Below are 26127 nucleotides of genomic sequence, written 5' to 3' on the forward strand. Positions count from 1 at the left end.
TTTGTTAGCAGAAGGATGGCTGCCAACTCTCCATTCTTTGTATTTACTTTCCTTCATGGTTTTTAATTCTTTGCTTTCTCTCTCTTTGCATTCTCAAAAATTTCTCAGGTTTATTCTCAATATCATTGGATCAATTTTCTTCTGTCTCAAAGTGTAATGTTTATTTTCATTCTATTACTGAACTTTTAGCAACCTTGTAATCAATCCTTCCATACTTCACCTGTAAACTTTTTTTTTTTTTCTCCCCCGGCCACGCCATGCAGCTTGCAGGATCTTAGTTCCCCAACCAAATGCAGAGTCTTAACCACTGGACCGCCAGGGATTTCCCCTCCTGTATTCTTTTTTTTAACTCTCTAAGTGCTAACCTGTACTCTAGAAGCCATATTTTTTGTATCCTACTAAGAATATTGAGCCATCTCTCAAATTTTAATTATGTATCCTGGAGGAAATGCTTTCCAAAAATTTCAAAGAATGGCATCACTTTTTCCTTGTTTTGACGTACTAATTCTCAGGTTTCACTGGTTGTCTTTAGTTATTCAGATCCAGATTTCATCCATGGACAGGATGTGCCTGTGTCTTGTTCGACCACTGTTTGAAATCTGTTTTCCTATATACAGCTGACTAGCAAGATGACATGCACAGCTAGTAACCCAGTCTGAGGACGGCAGCTACCAAATCACACAGCTCTGAGGAAGGGAGTTGGGGGTCTTCTCCCGCCCACGCCCAAGCTCAGTTTTCTGATTCTCTAAACCAATGAAGGAAAGAGCTTCAATGCAGAGCTTCTCCCAGGCCTCTCTCTGCCTCTGCCCCCCGCCCCCAGGCATCATCTTTTCAGGCCAAGATGCCCACAGCCTTGAGGGGCTGTCAGGTGGTTGCCAAGTGATCAACTGGCAGGCTATGTCTCCAGGGGCCTCACTTGACAACATTCATTACTCCATTGGTCCTCTGCCTTGCAAGGCTATATTTTATACTGATTTTATCAGCACCCTGACAGGGGATCTGTCTCTCGGGGGAGGACTCACATTAATAAAGCTTATGAGACTGATATATAAAACCAGATACCAGGTTACTAATCTACAAGGAGGAATAACTGGTGCAAGAAATGAAAAAAAAATGCTTTTTCTTTTGCATTACGCGGGCCTCTCACTGTTGTGGCCTCTCCCATTGCGGAGCACAGACTCTGGACGCGCAGGCTCAGTGGCCATGGCTCATGGGCCCAGCCACTCCGCGGCATGTGGGATCTTCCCAGACCGGGGCACGAACCCATGTCCCCTGCATCGGCAGGCGGACTCTCACCCACTGTGCCACCAGGGAAGCCCAGTGCCTTTTATTTTTGATAGTACAGTTAGTTATATGGGAAACTAAACCATAATCCCAATTCCAATCTATTAATTTGCAATGAAAAAAATTACTGCCATAGAAATCAAAATATTCACAGCCCAGATGATGCGCAAATGCTTTCCTTAGAGACAGACCTAGATAAGAAGCCAAATAAGCCAAAGATGGTTTTTGAGCACAGAATCAGAACTAGGGAAGGGAGAGGAAGCAATGGGGTTGGGGTGTCCATGTCCATTCCCCACATTCCCCACATCCCTTCCTTTCTTAGGGAGATCTTTGCCATTATTATCAACCTGTCTTTTGCTTATGAACCCCTCTTCTCCTTGGCATCTGTGAACATTTCCCTCTTCTGACAGGTGGTTTCCTTCCTTATACAGTAATTATCCAATCATGATATAGTCAAAGCCTTCAGGTTTGGAAGTTCGTCTGATTCCTTCAGATAAAATTTCCCTTTTATCCTTTAGCGAATTTACAAAGGAAAATCTCATTTCCTTCATGAATAAGTTCTTTTGAGACCTTTGTAATAATAGAAACTGATCTGAGGATTTTCTCCCTACTTCCTCTTTGCCTGCTGTTTTCTATGAGGTGTTTTTGGTTTTTTTTTCATTCCAAATGGATTTATTTCCAGGGGGTGGGGATGTTGGAGAGAAGCCCCTTGAAGAGTTGACAAACTTTCACGCAGCCAGCAGACAGACAGCTATTCAAGTTTCTGATTGGTACAAAGTGTCGGAGCTGGAATAGACCATGGAAAGGGGCATAATGCCTTCCCAAATACTTTTAGGAAAAAAAAAAAAAAAAAAACAGGCTGCTGTTTCACTAGGAGAAGAATGGGAAGCCACGGGCTGAGATCTCTTTACCACTTCCACCAGCCTTGTAGTTTAGCAACAGTTCCTATCAGATTAAGGCACTTGGCTGTCTGCCAAATGTAGGTATGAGAGTTATGAAATTTCCTTTTTCTCTTGAATTTTTGGTTTAAGATGAAGGAAGTTGTATCAGAGTTTGCTAAGCCATTTTGATTCCCCAAATCATAAATTATACACAGACTTTCTAAGTTCATATGTAAAGTGTCCAAACCTGAAATTTTATCAGCACTATAGACAAATGCAAAGTATTGTGTTGCCCTTGCTTCTCTCTGACTCACACCTGACTTTGGAAAGTGAAGATGTGCACATCCACCTCTGACAGCCTAGGCTCAACAGCTCCAACATGGCAGCCTCACCCACATGTCAACATCTACATGCACCTCCATCTTCCCCTCCAGGCCCAAAGGCAGCGTGTTAATGAACTGAGGGTGTTGCCTGTTTAATTTCAGAAATGGGTCAAGTTTAAAAGAGACTTTGATAATTTCAAGACTCAATGTATTCCCTGGGAAATGAAGATCAAGGACATTGAAAGTGAGTATTTTGGTGTCACTGTTTTTAGTTCATTTGCTGAAGGGTTTTCCAAGGGTTTGGACTGTGTTCTTGACTAACTGATTAGGTTATGTTATAGGTTCTGTTGTACTAGGAAAAAGATGAAAGCAGAAACTAACACACCATTGTAAAGCAATTATACTCCAATAAAGATGTTAAAAAAAAAGAAAAAAGAAAAGAAAAAACTTTGAACTTTGGACTAGTCAGACCAAAATTTAAGATGTGCTTCTTCTCATCGGTTAGGCCCTTTTTTTCATCTAGAAAAAGAAAAGGGATGTATATTCCACAGACTGACATGAAAATTGAATCCATCACACACATAAAGTCCTCCTTTACGTTAATGTCCTTCTGCAACACTTACATCCACCATCTTTCTCTCTTCAGGTCACTTTGGTTCTTCAGTGGCATCATATTTCATCTTTCTCCGATGGATGTATGGAGTTAACCTCGTCCTTTTTGGTTTAATATTTGGTCTAGTCATAATCCCAGAGGTAAGAAAAGAACTGCTTACAACTTCAGATAGTGTTGAGGCTTATCATGACAGCCATCTTCATTTATATAAATCAAATACTCTGTTTTACAAAGAATCCGTCATTCATTTTAAATTCTGTGCTCACATCATTTGCCCAGATAGCCGAGTACAAAGAATGGAACCAAATATTTCCATTTCTGAATTAACAGGTGGACCCTACATTTTTCTACCTTTCATTTTACTTTAAAATTAGTGGAGAATTAATATCTCAGTGAGGTTTTTTTCTCTTTCACCTTGAAAAAAAAAGAGATAGAGTACATTATATCATAATTTATTACCCCAAAGAAACCCTGCATTTGAATAGCACTCCTCACTGTTCTCCCAGATAAAATCTTATTATGGGTGTAGGTAGATCCTTACCTATAGCTTAGTAATTGAGAGACAAGAAAGGAACAAGTGACCTGTACAAATTTACACAGTAAATTTGTGGTGAATGAGATTCCAGGTTTCCAGAGTGTTGGCCTGGGGCCTTTTCCAGGGGTGCCTGTGGTCCATTAGCGCTTAGCACAGTAATTGCTACAGTCCTGCCTGAACCGTTTGGTGCTTGTGCTGGGTACACAAGTGGATTTACCTTTACAGCCTACAGAGTAATGATATTTATGCATTTAGTATTTTTTCCTTTCAGGTTTATTAATTGGCTCTATGATAGGTTACTGATTCCTACTTTATTACAGATGATTCCATGAGAATATTAGAGTCAACTCTATCTGTAGTCACATCTTTGGGAAACTTTCCTGAACATCTATTTTTCACAAAATTAAAAGACTTCCATGGAATGTGAATTAAATCAGATTAGTTAGAAGAAGTTGAGGGTTTATTATAATAGTACTTGGTAGCAAACGAGTGTTATATTATTGATAAAACCATTGAATTCTTTTCTACATTACCCAAAGAGTGTACTTACAATTATGTCATTAACTAACCTTTATACTCCTTTATGTGCACACCTGGAAATCAAGGATTATGAGTCAGTCCACTTTGTCCTATATATATTCTTAAACCATTGTCACTCTCCAATACAGAGATAAAAATTTTATTTTATTTTGTTAAATGATTCCATATGAACATTTTTTTAAATTTTTATTTATTTTTGGCTGCGTTGGGTCTTCGTTGCTGGACGCAGGCTTTCTCTAGTTGCAGCGAGCGGGGGTTACTTCATTGCGGTGTGCGGACTGCTCATTGCAGTGGCTTCTCTTGTTGTGGAGCACGGGCTCTAGGCATGCGGGCTTCAGTAGTTGCAGCACGCAGGCCCTAGAGTGCATGGGCTTCGGCAGTTGCAGGCTGCAGTCTCAGTAGTTGTGGTGCACGGGGTCTAGGGTGCGCGAGCTTCAGTAGTTGTGGCTTATGGGCTGTAGAGCGCAGGCAGTAGTTGTGGCACGTGGGCTTAGTTGCTCCACGGCATGTAGGATCTTCCCGGATCAGGGATTGAACCTGTGTCCCCTGCACTGGCAGGTGGATTCTTAACCACTGCACCACCAGGGAAGTCCCCAGAGATAAAGATTTTAAACCTTCTGGCAAATGTGTATAAATGCTCTTGAAAACAAATCTGGTTCTCCCCAGTATTGTCAGAAGTTAAATAGAAGTTTTACTTCTCCCCTCCATAGCCAAGGAGGAGACAGTTTTCCCCAGTAGTTACTGGGGAAATTTACTCTCACAGACTCTTTGCTTTCTTCCTGGGAGTTTTTGATTCCAAATAGATTTATTTCCATGAGAACAGATTACATTTAAATGCTGTAGGCCTATGAGACATCACTAGAATTTTGCTATACAGTGGTCCAGAAAGGCAGTGTTTTGGGAAAGGTGAATAATTTTTAAAACACTGAGGTTTTATTTTTCCTCAAAGAAAATATTACATTTTATATAATTTATATAAATTGATATAATTTATAAATATTTCCTATCAAGGGGACATTTGTTTGAAACAATGAAAATTTAGTGATTGTTGCATTCCAATGAAGCAGCCAAGACCTGAACTGTTCAGGAAAGAACACCTTGATTTGATTGGCAGGTGTTTGGGAAGCCATCTTGGAGTAGGTTGGGAGAAAGAAGAGAAAGAGAGAGACAGGGAAAGAGTAGAACAGACAAGACTTGATGATAGGTTGGATAACAGCAGTTGAGAATGTGGGGTATCCTAAGATGCCCTCTTAATTAGGATAGTGGGAAATTGGCTTCATGGGAATCTGACACATCCAAATTCACTGCAGGTAGAGTAGAGGAGATGACCTGTTTGTTCAAGGACACGGCTAACTTCAGGGCCCAAAGGTTTTAAGCCTAAACCTAATGATCAGATATTCCTATGGCTCATGGCTGTTTTAAGGCTAACCACAGTGACTCAGAGGGTCTAGGAATAAGAGTATTAGAAGTGCTCAAATGTTAGACAACTTTAACAGAATTTTTCCTCATACTCATCTTGTTTTGCCACAAATCCTTGATACATTTTAATGGAATCAAACTTCTCTGAATGCTTGAGTGAATCTTGTTCAGCTTTAATGACAACTGCCGGCAGATCCCAGAATGCCTTCATGGTCCCAGGAATGCCCTCAGTTATGCTGCAGGAGCTCGCTATCAAGGCCTTGCTACACGATGAGCTCATGTATTTCTTGTCTTAACATGGGCTGCATATGAAAATCACTTGGGGAGTTTTTTTTTAAATATGAAGTCCAATCAATTGAATCTGAATCTCTGAGAAGGTGGCTCTGGCGTCCCTATTTTAAAAGTTCCTATGGTAGGCAGGCATCTGAGATTGCCGCCAGTGATCCTCTTCTCCTGGTAGCATGCCCTTGTATAATCAATCCCCTCCACCTGAGTAAAGCCTAGACCTTGTGGCATGCTTTTAACAAATAGAATATAACCAAAGTGACAGGCTGTCACTTACATGATTAGGTTATAAATGACTGTGACTTCCATGTGGCATTTTCTCTTGGTTCCCTTCTTGGCTCGCATGCTTTGATGAAGCAACCTGCCAGACTGGAGAGGCCCACTGGAACAGAACTCAGTGTGGCCTTTGGACAAGAGCCAGCAAGGAACTGAGGCCCTCAGTCCAACAGCCCATGAGGAACTAAATCTTGCCGACAATTACGGGAGTGCATCTGGAATCAGATCCTCCCCCACCAGGCCTTCAGATGAGACCAAAGCCCTGGCAGACACCTTGACTGAAGCCTGTGAAAGACCCTGAAGCAAAGGACCCAGCTAAGCCCATCCCAGGTTCCTGACCTGCAGAAACGAGGAGATAGTTTTATGGTAATTTGATACACAAAAATAGATGACAAATACAGCTCCCCAAGTGATCCTAATATGCAGCCAGGGTGTACATTGCTGGTGTACCTTAATTAATTTAATTAAATAATTCTTTAAAATATCTTGTAAGTTCTGCTCTAGGGTTCACATAGGCAGCACTCAGTCAGTAAGCCTCATATGGGTACTTCCTCTAAAAATAACTATTAAAACTTTCAGATATATGGAAAGGTATAAAGAATGAGCCCATTTGCCTGCCACTAAGTTTAAAAATAAAAAATTACACACACACTAGGGTCCTCCATCTACTTCTCCCCAATTATGTTACCCACATAACTCTCACAAGTAATCACTCTCCTGAACTTTCCATTTCAGCTTACATTTTAAAATGTATTGGCTTCAAGTTAAATAACATAGTTTCTTTTTTTTAAAATCACTCATGTATCTGAAGTTATATTCCCTTTTGCATGATAGTGTAATTTTTTCCTCTCTCATTTACATTTGTTGATTCTCTGACATGTTGCATGCCGCAGCTAGGGATTCCGCGTGCTGCAACTAAAGATCCCACATGTGGTAACAAAGATCCTGCATGCCACAGCTAACACCCAGAGCAGCCAAATAAATAAATATTTAAAAAATATATATATGACTGAATAAACAGGAAGGCACATTCGTGGAAGGAAAACTTAATATCATAAAAAAGATCAATCCTTCCTAAATCAATATGTAAATTTAATACAATTCTTATTTTTTAAATAATTAAGGCTGTGAATCAAGTCATATATATAAAGGGGTATTAATAACAGAATTATGTACACATGAAGAACTAGAAATACTCTAATTAGTCCAACAGTAGGGGATTTGTAAGTAAGGTTATGGTACATACATGTGATTAGATATTTTAAAGTCATTTTATTTTGAAAAACACCATATGCCACAGGGAATTGGTCATAAAATAATATTAAGCTAGATAATCAAGCTAAAACATATATAAAACTCAGAAACTCTGAAAGGAAATACATGAATATTTAACAGTCATTATCTTTGGGATGTGAAGGTGACAGGTAATTTTTTAAACATTCTTCTATACTTTTTCACATTTTCTACAATGAGTATGTAATACTTTTAATTACTTTTTTTTTTTTTTGCGGTACGAGGGCCTCTCACTGTTGTGGCCTCTCCCGTTGCGGAGCACAGGCTCCAGACACGCAGGCTCAGCGGCCATGGCTCACGGGCCCAGCCGCTCTGCGGCACGTGGGATCTTCCCGGACCGGGGCACGAACCCGTGTCCCCTGCATGGGCAGGCGGACTCTCAACCACTGCACCACCAGGGAAGCCCGAGTATGTAATACTTTTAAAATCAGGAAAGTGATTAATGTTATTTAAAGGAAAAAGAATGGATATTCCTGCTCTGAGAAGAGATTTAACCCACTATGTGCACATCTCCGTGTGTTTGTATCTTCTCCACGTGTAATTGTGTCGTTCTGTCCCAACACAAGGTGCTGATGGGCATGCCCTATGGAAGTATACCCAGAAAGACAGTACCTCGGGCTGAGGAAGAAAAAGCCATGGATTTTTCCGTCCTTTGGGATTTTGAGGTACCAACATGACAATGCACTTCCATTTTGTGACTGTGGATAAGTGTGAAGTGTTTAATTATTGGAAAGCCAGTGCTTTAACCAAATGGGATCCTAGCACTGTGCAAAATGAGCTAGCCAACCATGTCCTCCTAGACCCCCTTCGTGGGTCCTTTTATCACACACTCTGATAAACGTGACTTCCCCATGAGGCCACTGGTCCCCGCATTCTGCCAGATCTATGTAAGGTGATATTACACGATGGTTTTATCTCGGCATAACCACAGTAAGACCCCCGGGCTATTGCCAGTCCAGCCTTTCCCCAACCTTCACGTGACATCTTCAACTGAATATCCTACCTGCTTCTCAAGTCCAACAACTATCCAACCAAACCTACATCACTTTTTCCCATCTCATTTATTGGAACCACTGTTCATCCAGTCATTCAAGTCTGAAACCTGAAAGTCATCCCACATTTCCTCTCCTCACCACCACCCCCCACATCAAATCACTCACTAAATCTGAGCCTATCTACTAAACGTTTCTTAAACCAGTCTCCTTTTCTCCATCCCTTGCACCTCTCCTCAAACCTCACTGTTCCAGGGCCACTGTCAGAATCTGCTACCTCTCCTCCCTGCCTTGGCTTGTCTCCTCAAATCTCCATTCCCTCTGCTGCCAGGTGACCTTTCTAAAATGTAAACCTGACCCTGTCACTCCCCACCTCCGATATTCATTTATTCCCACTCCCAGATGGAATAAAGCCGAGTGTTCTGAATTGGGTTTACAAAAGAATTGTTCATGACCTGGCTGCCCTCTACCTCTCCAGTCCCAGTCCCATGTCTGTCTAAGACCTCACACTTCATGCCTCAATATTATCAACTTTCGGGGAAGTCCAGTGCCTCCCTGCCTTTGCTCACGATCCTATGCCTGGAACATCCCTCCCTCTTTTTGGAATCCTTATACCCCCGTGCCTCTGGGGGCCTTGGTCTGCAGCTCCAAGGAGTTCCAGAGGCAGGAGGACTGGCTGTGGTGGTTCAAGCAACACATCTTGCTGCTGCCATCCTTCACTCTCATAGTCAGATTCAAGACACCTCAGAAATGTGTGAAAGTAAGTTGGAGTATTTTTCTAAGTTATTTGGAACAAGGGTGTTCCAAATAACTACTATACCGCTAAGAATTACTACTACCACTATATGCTACTACTAAGAATTTCCTTTATTCTTTATTTCACCCAAGGGCCGCTGTTGAAATGTCCTATCCACTCAAAACCAACAATTTATTCAGCAACAATCCCATGTTGTATTTGTTGTTGTTGCCAAGGATAAATTTTTATTTTTCAAGTAAAAATTAAAATTTTGGAAAACATATCCATCACCATGACAGTGGCAGTTTCTCAGTAGTTAAATACTTTTCTGATGAGATCAATGGAGATATTAACAGTGTGATTTTTTTTATATTGTATAAGAAATGTGTCAACATTTGGCATATGTTCACAACTCAATGAACCATTACTTTCCAGATGACCAATACATGATGTTACAAAATCATGTGTGAGTAAAAGATCCCACATCTTGATAGTAAAAGATAGAGCAATAGATTTTTAAAAACTATATTTTGAGATAATTTTAGACTTACAGAACAGTTACATAAATAGTACAGAGAGTTCCCATATACCCTTCACCCATTCACCTTATGATAACATCTCATATACCCATAGAACAATTATCAAAACTAAGAAATTAATCTTGATACAATATTATTAACTAAAATATAGTATTTATTTGTATTTCACCAGTTTTTCCACTAATGTTCTTTTTCTATTCCAGGACCCAACTCACAATCTCACATTGATTTAATTGTCACATCTCCTTACTCTCCTCCGATCTGTGACTGTTCTCTGTCTTTCAGTGACCTTGACACTTTTGAATAGTGCTGATCAGTTGTTTGCCCCTGAATTTGGGTTTGTCTGATGTTCTCTCATGATTGTGTTAAGCTTATGCATTGTTGGGGAGGTAGCGTGCCTTTCTCAGAGTGTCAAATCAGGGTTACATTATGTTGACCACTTGGTTAAAGTGATATCTGCCAGAATTTGGGCTTCCCTGGTGGTGCAGTGGTTGAGGGTCCGCCTGCCGATGCAGGGGACACGGGTTCGTGCTCTGGTCCGGGAAGATCCCACGTGCCGCGGAGCGGCTGGGCCCATGAGCCATGGCCTCTGAGCCTGCGCGTCCGGAGCCTGTGCTCCACAACGGGAGAGGCCACAACAGTGAGAGGCCCGTGTACCACAAAAAAAAAAAAAAAAAATAGTGATATCTGCCAGAATTCTCTGCTGTAAAGTTAGTATTTTTCCCTTTTTAATTACTTAGTATTTGGGGGAGAGCAATGGATCTTAAGGTATGAAAAAGTTCATTATGTGATTCATATTCCACATTGCAACTAACCTTTAAGAAATAACTATTTAGTTATTGGGTTGAGGTATGATATCGAAGAAGAAATAGCCCCAAGTATATGAAAAAATACTATTAAAATTTGGCTCCCCTGTCCAACTACATATCTGTGTGAGGCCAGAATAATCCCGTTTTATATTCAGCAAAGACATAAAAGAAGTGCTAAAATTATAAATTAATTTTACACCTAAATAATTATACCGAAAAAGTGTGCTAATTACACGTAAAGCCAATTATACCAAAAACCAAAATGAAACTTGAAGCTCAGGTTAGATTGTGAGCCTTATCACATAGTTTTCTTTAGAAGTTTTGAAATACTGAGAAAGTTCACGGACTCCCTTCTAGTTCCAGAGTGTTAAATTAAGACCCTGAGCACTGGGTGGGGGTTGGAGGGGGAATTTGCAGCCGTGTGTGCATGTGCACACAGACACACACACACACACACACACACACACACACACCTTATCCCTAATTCGTCCTGAATGTTAACAACACTCTCCTCCCCGTGCTGTGTCTCCATGCACTCTGTGTAATGGAGAAATAGACAGGAGAAAGACGAGGGGAGACGTGGAGACAGGCATAGACTCTGGGGCAACTGGGGGAGTGAAGGGAAGAACAGGAACATCGAGAACCCTTCCTTCCTCCCCTCCGGCTCCCGTCACACCCGAGAAAGAAACCCCAGGTCGATGGAAGCATCCGATGACGGTCACATTGAGCTTACAAACCCAGAGCATTTGGCTTTGCTGCCCCACAGGGCTACATCAAGTATTCCGCTCTCTTCTACGGCTACTACAACAACCAGAGGACCATCGGGTGGTTGAGGTACAGGTTACCCATGGCTTACTTCATGGTGGGGGTCAGCGTGTTCGGCTACAGCCTGATGATCGTCATTAGATCGTAAGTATGACTGTCTCATTTACAGGCTTTTAATTTTCTTCCCAGAAACAGCCCACTCCTGTGGCCACACTGTGCCTACTTACCTTCTTGTTGGGGATTTAGAGAGAAAACAAGGAAACAAATAAAGCAAATGCAGATTGTCATATGGGGTATAAAAGACATAGACAGGGTAATGTGGGAAGTTCTGGGAAATGGGATAGACAAGTCCTTTAGAGGAGGCTGGGCACAGCACTTTAGACAAAGCAAGAGTATGTGCAAAGGCCCTGAGGCAGCAAATATCCTACTGAGTCCCCAAAACTGTCAAAAAAAACAGTGTGGCTTGAAAGGGAACATGGTACCCTAATTAAGGAGAGGCTGGAGAAGTTTCCAAGGCCTGTTTCTGTTTTCCCCAGAGCCCAGCATCCTCAGAAAAACCCTCTGCTTCTCTGTCTAGCTGGCATTTGAGAACTGAGCTGGTGCCTACAAAGATACAATGAGGCTAAACCAGTGTATAAGGCAGTGAGTAACCGTGGTGTCCCCTCCAGCCCCAACTCTACTGTCTCTGTGGTCAGAAATGGCTTTTTAATATGTCTGTGCCTCTTAATTCATGTTCTCTGAAGAAAAACTTTGGCCCAGCCCACGAACTGCCTTCTTCTAAGTCAGAGGACCCCAGTTAGCACAGGCTGTGCAGGGTGGGGACACAGTCTGTGCACAGACCTGACCACCAGGCCCACTCACCCTTCAGCAGAGCCACAAGAGAAGAACAGGGCCGCTGTGTGTGCACAGGAAACAGAGCGCCCTTGAAGCCCGGCTAGAACCCCCGGAAAGCGGAAAGCGATGTGCGGGCCCAGCTGGGTTTTCTATCTCATCGTCTCAGGGGAAAATGCTGCTGTTTACAAGAGCCTGCCTGGCACAAGACGGTGACCACTAGGTGACATGTGGCTGCCCAGCTCTATCAAACAAAAGGAAAAAAAAAAAGGAGACAGGCGAGACAGGCTTGGTTTTATTCTTAGCCTTCACATTGCTATGTTTTTCCCTGCCAGATTTAAGGATGTAGAATGTTTCTCTGTTGAACCAAAAAATTAGCTAAGGCAACCAGGCCCCTGGAACTGCAAATCCCAAAAGCCTGACACATCAGATAGAGTCAAAGAGGGGCAACCCCACCCCCATTGTATCTGATGGGACCCCTGCCTGGGATTCCATGGTTCCCATGGGGCTGATCTCCAGGAAGCACAAAGAGAGTGATACCAACCAGGGCTCTTGGCTTCCTTAATCAGTAGAAATTGACCAGAGGCCAGATGAGAAATTCAGGCAAGCCTTTCCTGGGGCCCTGCTGCAGCAGTGGAGGAGCAAGAACAAACAGCAGGTTCCCTTGCTTGCTCACTGAGTGGGGGAAAGCTTGTTTCTTATATGGGGTGAAGGTAGGGGCGTGTCCAGGGGTCAGGCCAGAGGTGTGGCTTAGGTGTTTTGCCCATCCCTTAGGTGGTGTGTGCAGGCATGCTCAGTACTCTGCTTTTGCTCCCAATGCCCTGTTTTTGCTCCTGGCTCTTCATAAATGGCAGTTGGGTTTTTTTTGTTTTTTGTTTTGTCTTTTTGTATCTTTTGGGTCCAGAATTTGCCCCAACTGAGCATGCACACAGTTATTTTTAGTCCCATATAGTTTCTTTGTATTTTGTAGCTCAAGGAGAGGTATGTCCAGCACCGCAGCAAAGGGTCCCAGGTCCCAGGCCTGTCTCAAGAGGATGAGGACAGGTAGGATGAAATAGGGGGCTATCAAGGCAGGTCCAAGGTACTTTCCTCCGAGCTTGCTTAAGAAAAAGATGTGCATATTATCTGGTTGTAATACTAACCGCCTCAGGGCTTATTGAATTTTACATCAGAAAAATATGATTTTTATCCAAGAAAACAGATGAATTAAAAGGGGATAGTCTGTGTGAGAATGAAGAGTTCTAAAACATTTGCAGGTGAGTCAAGCTGCAAGACATCAGACGTCAGGGTAGAAAACATGGTTAGTGTTTTCTGTACCCTGCAGACTCCTTGTTATGCAGTTGACACCATGTGTGCTCGCAGGGGACTCTGAATTTGGGGGGAAGGTGCTCTGGCTATCGGTAGCCTGATTCAAATCCATCTTGGCTCTTTCCCTTCACTGGATATCTGCCACCTGTGCCCAAGACTAGCTTAGGCCAGGTTCCTTTGGGCTGACACAGTAGACACAGGGGCAGACATAACAACAGCAGTGTGCACCCTACAGGATGGCCGGCAACACCCAGGGCAGCACGAACGACGGGGAGAGCGATAACTTCACATTCAGCTTCAAGATGTTCACCAGCTGGGACTACCTGATCGGGAATTCAGAGACGGCCGACAACAAATACGCCTCCATCACCATCAGCTTCAAGGTAGTCGCTTCAGGGCCATTCCCACTTCCCGGGGGAACTTTGGGTCCCTCCTGTCATTGGGAGACTTCTCCCAGCTGGGGCATGGGAAATAAGATCCCTGATTAATTTGTGGTAAGAGCTTTACCAGAAGTGGGAGCATATCTCTCAAGCCTTCAAGAAAGAATGTTCATGGCTGGTACCCACCATCTGTTTCTTAACATGGCAGAGAATCATGGAGCTGGTCCCTGGTTCTGCCTCTTTCCTCATGGAACTGCTTTCTGCTGGAGGAAGTGAAAGGACACACTTGGTGCAGCCGTTCTCAACATTTACACATGTTTGCATGATCTAAGGAGCATTAAAAATCTTCTGGGCCCCACCCCTAGAGATTCTGGTGTAATTGGTCTGGGGTGGGGTCCTGGCATTGGTTTTTTTGTTTTGTTTTGTTGCGGTACGCGGGCCTCTCACTGTTGTGGCCTCTCCCGTTGCGGAGCACAGGCTCAGCGGCCATGGCTCATGGGCCCAGCCACTCCGCGGCATGTGGGATCTTCCCGGACCGGGGCACGAACCCGTGTCCCCTGCATCAGCAGGTGGACTCTCAACCACTGCGCCACCAGGGAAGCCCCTGGCATTGGTTTTTTTAAAAATCCCCCAAGAACACCCACAAAGAGTTGAGAACCCGGTTTGGGGGTGTGGGAATAAAGGAATCAATTAAGTGTACAACTCCACACTTAATTATCTATTAATTTGTTCACAAGAGAGATATGAGGTGGCCTACAGAATATAGAACGAAAACAAGCCTGAGGGTGAGCAGATGAATGAAGGCAGAAGCAGTGCACATCTCACTTTTCCCTCCATGACTGTAAAAACCATTCAAAGTTCTTTTTTATTTATTTATTTATAACATCTTTATTGGAGTATAATTGCTTTACAATGGTGTGTTAGTTTCTGCTTTATAACAAAGTGAATCAGCTCTACATATATCCCCATATCTCCTCCCTCTTGCCTCTCCCTCCCACCCTCCCTATCCCACCCCTCTAGGTGGTCACAAAGCACCGAACTGATCTCCCTGTGCTATGTGGCTGCTTCCCACAAGCTATCTATTTTACATTTAGTAGTGTATATATGTCCATGCCACTCTCTCACTTCGTCTCAGCTTACTCTTCCCACTCTCCGTGTCCTCAAGTCCATTCTCTACGTCTGCGTCTTTATTCCTGTCCTGCCCCTAGGTTCATTAGAACCTTTTTTTTTTTTAGATTCCATGTATATGTGTTAGCATACGGTATTTGTTTTTCTCTTTGTGACTTACTTCACTCTGTATGACAGACTCTAGGTCCATCCACCTCACTACAAATAGAGTTCTTTTTTTTTAATTGAAGTATATTTGATTTACAATGTTGTGTTAATTTTTGTTGTATAGCAAAGTGATTCCATTATACATATATATTCATTTTCATATTCTTTTCCTAGGTTACTACAAGTTATTGAATATAGTTCCCTGTGCTATACAGTAGGACCTTGTTGTTTGTCTATTTTGTATATAGTAGTTTGTATCTGCTAATCCCAAACTCCTAATTTATCCCCCCCTTTCTCCTTTAGTAACCATAAGTTTGTTTTCTATGTCTATGAGTCTGTTTCTGTCTTGTAAATAAGTTCATTTGTATCATATTTTAGATACCACATATAAGTGATATCATATGGTATTTGTCTTTCTGTTTCTGCCTTACCTCACTTAGCATGATGATCTCTAGGTCCATCCATTATTTCATTCTTTTATATGGCTGGGTAATATTCCATTGTGTGTGTGTGTGCGTGTGTGTACGCCACATCTTCTTTATCCATTCGTCTGTCAATGGACTCTTAGGTTGCTTCCATGTCTTGGTGCTTATAAATAGTGCTGCAATGAACATTGGGGGTGCATATATCTTTTCAAATTAGAATTTTTGTCTTTTCCAGATATATGCCCAGGAGTGGGATTGCTGGATCATGTGGTAACTCTATGTTTAGTTTTACTATTCTCCACAGTGGCTGCAGTTCCCACCAACAGCATAGGAGGGTTCCCTTTTCTCCACACCCTCTCCAGCATTTATTATTTGTAGACCTTTTACTGATGGCCATTCTGACAGGTGTGAGGTGATACCTCATTGTAGTTTTGATTTGCATTTCTCTGATAATTAGCATGTTGAGCATCTTTTCATGTGCCTGGTGGCCATCTGTATGTTTTCTTAAAAACCATTCAAAGTTCTTGATAGTCCTCAAAAAAAAAGATAAATAAAGTTCTTGATAGTCCAATGCTTCTCCTGTCTGATCAGTCAGACTTTTTTACCCCAGGACCTTGCAGAGGTCAGATCTACACCGCAACGGTGCTTGGTTGTCTTGCCTTCTTCTCTCTCTTCTCTCCTGGCCCTTCTGGGAGGAGAAGTGGGCTGCTGCCCACTGATACCAATCGTTGCCTACAGAAGACAGGTACACCCACCAGGGACAGGGCTTGGGTTCAGCAACTCACTACATGGGTTTCATGAGCCCCAGAGTCAGCTTGGCAGTGGGTAGAGCAGGGAGCGGGCTCAGTTCTCCTTCTCCTTCTCCTTCTCAGCAATGCGAAGCCTGTGGTGGAGCATCCAAGGGCAGGGTAGGGGTCAACAAGGGCTTGACCCTTCCTTCGGGACCATTAGAGAGAGACAAAAAAGGTCAATGCCTGTGAAGCACTTTGAACATATGGGAAGGAGAAGGCTTCCCCTCTGAGTCTGTTAAAAAACACTTATATAACAGGACACATGTCGTGAGAACTGTGTGCGTTAATGTATACTAACTACCTGATGAGTTAGTTGAAACTGAACCCGAACACAATAACTGTTAATTGATTGAAAAATCTCCTTCCTTCTCCCAAGGCAATAGAAATAAAAACAAAAATAAACAAATGGCACCTAATCAAACTTACAAGCTTTTGCACAGCAATGAAAACCATAAACAAAACAAAAAGACAACCTACAGAATGGGAGAAAATATTTGCAAATGATGCAACCGACAAGGGCTGAATTTCCAAAATATACAAACAGTGCATACAACTCAACAGCAAAAAAACAAACAACCCTATCCAAAAATGGGCAGAAGACCTAAATAGACATTTCTCCAAAGAAGACATACAGATGGCCAATAGGCACATGAAAAGATGCTCAACATCACTAATTATTAGAGAAATGCAAATCAAAACTACAATGAAGCACCACCTCACACGAAGTGGAGAAAAGGGAGAAAAGGGAACCTTCCTACACTGTTACTGGGAATGTAAGTTGGTGCAGCCACCATGAAAACAGTATGGAGGTTCCTCAGAAAACTAAAAATAGAATTACCATATGAGCCAGCAATCCCACTCCTGTGCATGTATCCAGACAAAACTGTAATTCAAAAAAGATACATGCACTCCTATGTTCATAGCAGCACTATTCACAGTAGCCAAGACATGGAAACAACCTAAATGTCCATTGATAGATGAATGGATAAAGAAGATGTGGTACAATGGAATACTCCTCAGCCATATGAAAGAACAAAATAATGCCATTTGCAGCAACATGAATGTAACTAGAGATTATCATATTAAATGAAGTAAGTCAGAAAGAGAAAGACAAACACCATATGATATCACTTACATGTGGAATCTAAAAAATGACACAAATGAACCTATCTAGGAAACAGAAAGAGACTCATGGACATAGAGAACAGACTTGTGGTTGCCAAGGGGGAGGGAGGTGGGGGAGGAATGGGAGTGGGAGGTTGGGGTTAGCAGATGGACGCTTTTATATATAGAATGGATAAACAACAAGGTCCTACCATATAGCACAGAGAGCTATATTCAATATCCTATGATAAACCATAATGGAAAAAGAATATTTTTTTAAAGAATGTATATATATATATATATATAACTGAATCACTTTGCTGTACAGTAGTAATTAACACAACATTGTAAATCAACTACACTTCAATTAAAAAAAAATCTGCCAGGTACTTTGGTGTCCAGGAGACCTCATTTTCCATCCTGGCTCTGCCATGTACTACTTGTGTCTTTCTATGAAAAACTTACTAATGCAGGATACAAGGTTAATAATAAAAAATCTATTGTATTTTTATACACTAGCAGCAAATAATTAGAAAATAATTTAATTCCATTTTCAATAAAATGACATAAAGTACAAAAAATTCCAAGGAATATAGATTTAACAACAACAAAAAAAAATGTGTGACTGCCTACCAAAAAGTACAAAACATTGCTGAAAGGAATTAAGAAACTCTAAATAAATGGAAAAATATACCATGCCCATGGATTAGAACAGAGGTCAGCAAACTATGGCCCAGGGTCCAAATCCAGCCTGCTGCCTTTTTTTTTTTTTTTTTTTTTTTTTTTTTTTTTTTTTTTTTTGCGGTACGCGGGCCTCTCACTGCTGTGGCCTCTCCCGCTGCGGAGCACAGGCTCCGGCCGCGCAGGCTCAGCGGCCATGGCTCATGGACCCAGCCGCTCCGCGGCATGTGGGATCCTCCCGGACCGGGACATGAACCCATGTCCCCCCAATCGGCAGGCGGACTCTCAACCACTGCGCCACCAGGGAAGCCCTGCCTCTTTTTGTAAATAAGATTTTATTGAGACAAAGTCATGCTCATTTATTTATGTATTATCTATAGATGCTTTCATGCTACAGAGACATAGTTGAGTAGCTATGAGAGAGACCACGTGGCTTGCAAAACCAAAAATATTTGCTATCTGGTTTTCTAATAGAAAAAAACTTGGCCAGAACTTTTTAATTAAAAAAGCCAGCCCCCTGGGCTTCCCTGGTGGCGCAAGGGAATATAATTGACATACAGCACTGTATTAGTTTAAGGTGTACCGCATAATGCTTTGACTTACATACATCATGAAATTATTACCACAATAAGTTTAGTGAACATCCATCATCTCGTATAGATACAAAATTAAAGAAATAGAAAAAAAAATTTTCCTTGTGATGAGAATTCCGGATTTACTCTAACAACTTTCATATATAACATACAGCAGTGTTAATTATATTTAACATGTACCTTACATTCCTAGTACTTATTTATCTTGTAACTAGAAGTTTGTATCTTTTGACTGCCTTCCTCCAGTACTCCCTCCATCCACCCCATCCCACACCTCTGGTAACCACAAATCTGATCTCTTTTTCTATAAGTTTGTTTGTTTGTTTGTTTGTTTGTTGAGTATAATTGACTTACAACACTATGTTAGTTCCTGTTATACAGCAGAGTGATATTTCTCTACAATTCAAAGTGACCACCATAGTAAGTCTAGTTATAATATATCACCCTACAAAGATATTACATAGTCATTAATTATATTTCCCACTTTGTACATTTCATACTCGTGACATTTATTTTTCACCTGGAAGTTTGTACCTCTTAATCTCCCTCACCTATTCAAAATATATTTTCTTAAAGAAAAGAATTATCCATATACCACCCCCTCTGAATTCTTTCATTTCTGGAAATATAGAAAGTAGTAATCTCAAGGAACCCAACAACAGTGGTTTCTTGTTATTATTCACATCTCATTTTCACACATCAAGGAATCAATAGTGGATGAACAAGAGAGTAACAAAGAAGAAAATGTCCATCTGACAAGATTTCTCCGTGTCCTGGCCAACTTTCTCATCATCTGCTGTTTGTGTGGAAGTGGGTACCTCATTTACTTTGTGGTGAAACGATCCCAAGAATTCTCCAAAATGCAGAATGTCAGCTGGTATGAAAGAAATGAGGTGAGGAGGGCATCTCTGCTGAAGTGAATATTTCAGGAAAATACTGAAATTACCCTGGTTCCTATGCCATTCAGCTGAATTATTGAATTCTGGACTATAGGACTAATTTTAAAAAGTGAAATTACATCGCTTATAAATCAATTGTCTAGTAATGCATGGGTGTGATTCTGGGCTTCCTCTTCTGTTCCATTGGTCTATTTGTCTATTCTTGCACTAATAACACACTGATAAACTATGGCTTTATAGTATGTCTTGATATCTGACAGAGTGAGTTCTCTCATCAAGATCCACAATAACACACATTAAGATTTTATTGCGCTTGCATTGAATCCATAAATCTCTCCTGGGAATTTGACATCTGTGGTAGTTGGCAAAAATAGCTACAAATTCTTCCCATCCTTGTATCCACATTTTTTTGCAATGTGGTTTTCTAGTTCCTCCCATGAAGAGGTGAAATCTGTTTCCCCATCCCTTGCCTTAGTCAGTGAAACAGTAGCAGCAATGATACAAGCAGACTTGAAAAGTGCTTGTATTTTGGAACTTGCTCTCTTGGGAACCTGAGACCTCCACCATGTGAATGATGCCCAGCTAGCCTCCTAAATGATGAGCGGCACATGGCCCAATTATCTCATCACCTTAGGTGACAGCAAATCCACCACCAGATGTGTGAATGAAGCTGACCCCAAAGGCCACACCCTGCACCACATCCCTCTACTGTTGGTTCCGTTCTGTGATCTGAGTTTCTGGTCTTCCATGCTCCTTAGATGAGGAGATTCTTACCTAGCTCATGGCTTTTACAGAACACAAAGCACTGTCCCATATGTTAATTCATTTACTTCTCAAAGATAGTTTGCTATTTTTATCAATGCTAATAACAGCAATCGTGGTGACAACCAGTCACAGAGCAGTTAGGACCTGTGGAACATACACTGACTGCTCAGGGCTTGTTGGTGCCTTCGCCAGGGTCATATAGCAAGTTGTGGAGACCCCGGGGCATTTCCAGAGGCAGAGGAGGGGGCAAAAAGGAGATGGAGATGCATGGCCCTGGGGGTGTAGAGATGGTGGAGAAGCAAGTGATATTGATGACAAAACTAACCCAGCTCTCCCAATTTCTCAGGTAGAAATTGTGATGTCCCTGCTTGGGATGTTTTGTCCCCCTCTGTTTGAAACCATTGCTGCCCTGGAGAATTACCACCCACGCATTGGACTGAAGTGGCAGCTGGGACGCATCTTTGCACTCTTCCTGGGAAACCTCTACACGTTTCTTTTGGCCCTGATGGATGACGTCCACCTGAAGGTAAAGACCACAAACATCCCCCCAATTCCTAGTGCCCACCAAATTTCTTTTTTAAATATAATAATTTCCTTGTGCATAATTTATATCAATTTAAAATTTTTTGGAAAGGTCAGAAAAGTAAAATGAAGAAAAATATCACCAGATTCCTATGACCCAATTGTTAACATTTTGCTTCAGTTCTTTACTGTCTTTTTCTTAGGCTTTTTCACATCATCTGCATGTCATTTGGTACCCTTAATATTTTATCTGCAGGCTTTCCCGTATTGTTTCTTAGCTGCCATAAATGTTTACCAGCCCAGTATGTGCCCACTGAGATGATAAGTCATGGTTGAGTTAACCTTTCATCACTGCTCACCAGGTGGTTATAGCGTACCCACCAAGCCAGGCCCTGGGGGTACAGCAGAGAGCAAGACACGGTCCTGTTCCAGGGGAGACAGACTCATTCATCGAAGCATGCTGGGGCAGGTGCTTCAGTGGGAGCAAGCCCCGGGCAGTGTGGCAGTACACAGGAGGGGCTGCAAACCCCACCGTGGGGGATCTTAGCAGACCTTGGAAAAAGCAGAGGGAACAGCTCATGCACACAGGGAACTATGAGTTAGCTGCACAATAGAGTGGAGGGGAAGAAGTGAAAAGTGAAATTGGGGGAAGGGCCAGATTATGATGCTCCTCTTTCCCACACGTCCCTCCTCATGAACTTTTTCCTGAGGTTAACAGGAAGCTACTGGAAGTTTCTCAGCATGGAAGTGACTGGAACTGACCGTTGCCTACTCTCCACCTTCATTTCTTGCTTCCCTCCTACCCTAGTAAACTCCTTCACCCTCCTGAGCCTCACATTTCCTCCACGGGGCAAAATTCTCTCTTGCCTCTCTCTCCATCCTTCTCCCCATGTTTGACTAGTTGACTAATCCTCCTGCGGTGTGGCTCAGATGTCACTGCCCCCAGGAAGGGCCCTGTTGTCTGATGTGGATTTCCTCAGTCCCCAAACAAAATTTCCCACAGCTCTTATCACTCTGGTCTGTAATTGTCTGTTCATCTCTGTCACTTACTAGACAGTGAACTTTCTGAGGAAAGCTCCGTTCACTCCCGTGTCACTCCTGTTCACTCTTGTGTCACCATTGCCTTATAGGCCCAGAATAGACCCTGAATAAATTAATCTCAAAAGAACAATGAGTAACTGAATGGATGGACAAATGGATGAAGGGACAGATGACTAATAACAGAGAAGAAAACTTCTTGGAAAAGACCCAAGGACTTTAGCCAGTTGCCCCCCTCTCCTCTATAGATTGAAAGGCTGGGAGGGCATTTCTGGAGAGACCTGTTGAGAGGTAGGGCAGGGGCTAGATGGTAGGGTTGTGGCATATGCTGGCTCTATTTGTTGTTCCTGTAGAAACATTGGACCTTCCCTGGCTCCTTCCAACCCCACATCTCCATCTTCCATTCTAGCTTTCTAACGAAGAGACAATAAAGAACATCACTCACTGGACTCTGTTTCACTACTACAACTCCTCGGGTTGGAACGAGAGCGTCCCCCGGCCACCCCTACACCCTGCAGATGTGCCCCGGGGTTCTTGCTGGGAGACAGCTGTGGGCATTGTGAGTAGTTACGCTCTCCTGAAAAGATGATCCCTGTTCTCAGTTCTTCGTTGTCCCTTCTTGATGTTTCCATTTTTAAGCCACCAAAATGTCAAGCTAGCATTTCTTAGGAAAGTTCCACCTTTTCACATTATCTTTTTTTCAGTGTCCCAAACATTTCTCTCTGTGCTTCATCTAGCAGTCTAATACCACTTGGATTTATTTGGAGTTTTACTGCAGATTTCACTGAAAGCCTGAGGTTCTCCACCTGGAAATCATGAATACAACTCCTAAAAGTTGTATACAAGATTTTTTGTGTATATGCATCTGTGCATTTTTCTGTAAAGAGAATTAAAGGTTTTCATTAGATTGTCAAAAATTAACAATGACCATTTCCCCTTATCCACTTTCACTACTGTTCCTGCAGCTTACACAGTGTGGACTTCAAAGGCTAGTGTTCTTTGCCTTCCTAGGCAGAAACTTGAAGTATTCACAGGTAACACAGGGATCAGCTGCCTTCTCTTCCTCAACTCCATCTCTTTGCATGGGGTTTCTATTCACCTGCCACCCCTGAAGAATCCATGCCCATAGAGCATTGGACAACAGTGTTTTTAACGGAGGTTGATGAAGTCCCATAGAGGAGAGGATTATATCACACACTTCATCAAACACTGCCTACAAGTCCACCAGCAGATATTTTCCTGAGGCAGGGTTTCCTTTCCACGGGGTCCTGGGGGCTTTTTCTCCCTGCTTCCTTCACAGAAGCCTCAGACTCATGACTTCTCATCTCCTCCAGTCTAAATTCCCCCATTCTCTTCAAATCGTCCTCATCTTTAATATGTAGAGCAGCTCACATTTCTAAACCCATCACAGTGTGTAACAGACAAAACCTTCAAGTCAGTGAAACCTACCCTCTTTAGAAGACAAAAGAGAGTTCGTTACCTATATGATTCCTTTGGAATATTCTGCTATAGAATTTCTCTTTTCCTTCCTCACATCTTGGAAGGCATCTCTCTTGCCCTCCTCCCTGAATGCCCATCACTGATTAAAACTTGTTTCCTTCTGAGTTTGTTGGTAATGATGGGTTTGAGGCATAATGTCCTGCTCACCTATGTCCACCACCACCTTCACCCCAGGCCCCAGAGCATCACCTTGCATAGACGTGGAGACCTGATACAAGTCAGTTTGTGTTTTACTTAAGAGTAAGAGTCTGAATTCTTGTTAAGGAAAAACCCTGAAAACTCATCAGCTGTTCATCCAGCAAGCATTTATTAATCATCTTGGAAGATACAAAAATGAATAGAGCAGACCCTTTGTCCCCTGGGAACTCCAAGTCTATTAGATGTCTTAAAGATTGTGATGAAGTCGGGTAGATCTTTCCAACTTTTCAAAAAAAATTAATAAATTATACGTACTCTACACATCAAAGAAAACTTTGTTCCTTTGCTTTTGGCTCTTCTTCTATGTGCCTCTGTGAAAAACCTACATTATTTTCTCTACATACCCCCCAAAAAAAATCCAGTTAGCAGGGGGTGAAGAAAACCAGCTGCTGTCCCCAGGGACAGTGGTCAGATTCAGTCTTAGCTGCGGCAGCTGGCATTTCAGAGCAGATGGGGCAAGCAAGGAGTGAGCCTTCAGATCCTACATCTATGCAATAGTGCTGATAACTACCAAATACTGGGTATTGCCAACTGCCAGGCAATTTGCATACATAATCACTAACTTTCCCAGTAACCCTGCAAGGCTAATGTATCAACTTCAAAAGGTTCAGAGACTATTCCAAAGCAATGAATTAGTAACTTGTAGAGCTGGAACCTATAGTAAGCATTTTTAAAAGCATGGGGTCTTTTATCTGCACCACCATTAATCAGAGTGTCACAGAGAAGAATAAGAGTGGGTGGGGGAGCGTTGGCATGCAGTCAGTTGAGAGAAGCAGGCATGGTCAAACCCTGACCATCCCCTTTCTCTATGTTCCTCCTCGCAGGAATTCATGAGGCTGACAGTGTCGGACATGCTGGTAACGTGTATCACCATCCTGCTGGGGGACTTCCTGCGGGCTTGCTTTGTCCGGTTCATGAACTACTGCTGGTGCTGGGACCTGGAGGCTGGATTTGTAGGTCACCACTTCATGGACATTGTGCAGAAAGGCGTTCCAATCATCCTTTCTGATACAGTCAGATGCATTCTGTGCATTTCTTTAGATGCTTAATGACAGTCTCTACTCTGTGAAGTAGTATTTCATTTTTTCTAAGCAGGACATAAAATCCAGTAGATAAAAAGTATTTTTTTGTTTTTTTTTTTTTGCGTTACGCGAGCCTCTCACTGTTGTGGCCTCTCCCGTTGCGGAGCACAGGCTCCAGACGCACAGGCTCAGCGGCCATGGCTCACGGGCCCAGCCACTCCATGGCATGTGGGTTCTTCCTGGACCGGGGCACGAACCCGTGTCCCCTGCATCGGCAGGCGGACTCTCAACCACTGCGCCACCCGGGAAGCCCTGAAAAGTATTTTTAATATTTTCAAATGTTAAATTTTAAATTCCCAAGATTTAACCCTCCTATATTTGGATTCTGCATGTTTCTTCCTTTAATCCACGCTCACCTGACTTTCCTTCTCTCTCTCCTCACTTTGTTTTCCTCCTTCTCTCATTCTTGTCACTTTTTATCTCCATTTCTGGAAGACAAATTGGGAAGCAGGTTTCAGGTGGCCTCACAAGGACACCGACTACTCCCTAATGCTCACACAATTTATGTTCTTTCAAACAGTTGACAAATTTCCAAAACTCTGAAAATCAGAGTCAGGTTGAAAATCTGCATCTGGCTGAGGTGGTTCCTTTCCATGAAAAAGAAGATGATAGTGGGGTTTCCTTGGTGGTGCAGTGGTTAAGAATCCGCCTACCAATGCAGGGGACATGGGTTCGATCCCTAGTCCGGGAAGATCCCACATACCATGGAGCAACTAAGCCCGTACACCACAACTACTGAGCCTGCGCTCTAGAGCCCGCGAGCCACAACTACTGAAGCGTGTGCGCCTAGAGCCCGTGCTCCGTAACAAGAGAAGCCACCACAATGAGAAGCCCGTGCACCGCAACGAAGAGTAGCCCCTGCTCACCACAACTAGAGAGAAAGCCTACGTGCAGCAGCAAAGACCCAACGCAGCCAAAAATTAATTAATTAATTAATTTTAAAAAATGATGAGAAGGAGAAAAGAGAATTGGAGGATTTATTTATTTTGTTTTTAAAGCTTTCTTTACATTTGACTCCTCATTTAATTATTTGCATTTTGTTATTTATTTGAGTTACTCCTTGCTTGTAATTTCAAGTTACATTTCTGATTAGAACATTGATAAAATGTTCTCTTGGGGCCTCCCAAGAACACACTGTCAGCCTGCAGGCCATAAAAAGTAAAAATTCTCTCTCTGGTTTTTTTTTTTTTAGTTTGGCTATGCTGCACAGCTTGCGGCATCTTAATATCCCAACCAGGGATTGAACCCAGACCCCTGCAGTGGAAGTGTGGAGTCCTAACCACTTCACTGCCATGGAATTCCCCAAAAATTCTCATTATTTTCATTGGAGAAGACACTGAAGAAAGTTTCAAGTTTGAGAACTTCAAAACTCTTTTTTAAAAGTTGAAAACATGTTAAAGAAATAGAAATCTGAATCTAAGGTTCCTCCCTGGTCAACAGAGCAG

The 26127-nt window shown here is 42.4% G+C and overlaps 1 protein-coding gene across 1 annotated transcript in view; it reads left to right on the forward strand.

Annotated features, from left to right (window-relative positions):
- Positions 1–26127, forward strand: part of TMC2 (transmembrane channel like 2) — an 82040-nt gene that overhangs the window by 36575 nt on the left and 19338 nt on the right. Inside the window, 9 exon segments of the mRNA XM_060124773.1 lie at positions 2651–2732; positions 3135–3241; positions 8016–8114; positions 11292–11434; positions 13665–13812; positions 19383–19571; positions 20689–20868; positions 22312–22461; positions 24425–24553. Coding sequence (XP_059980756.1) covers positions 2651–2732; positions 3135–3241; positions 8016–8114; positions 11292–11434; positions 13665–13812; positions 19383–19571; positions 20689–20868; positions 22312–22461; positions 24425–24553 — 1227 coding nt within the window.

Source organism: Lagenorhynchus albirostris, chromosome 15, assembly GCF_949774975.1.
Source record: "Lagenorhynchus albirostris chromosome 15, mLagAlb1.1, whole genome shotgun sequence".
NCBI lineage: Eukaryota > Metazoa > Chordata > Mammalia > Artiodactyla > Delphinidae > Lagenorhynchus > Lagenorhynchus albirostris.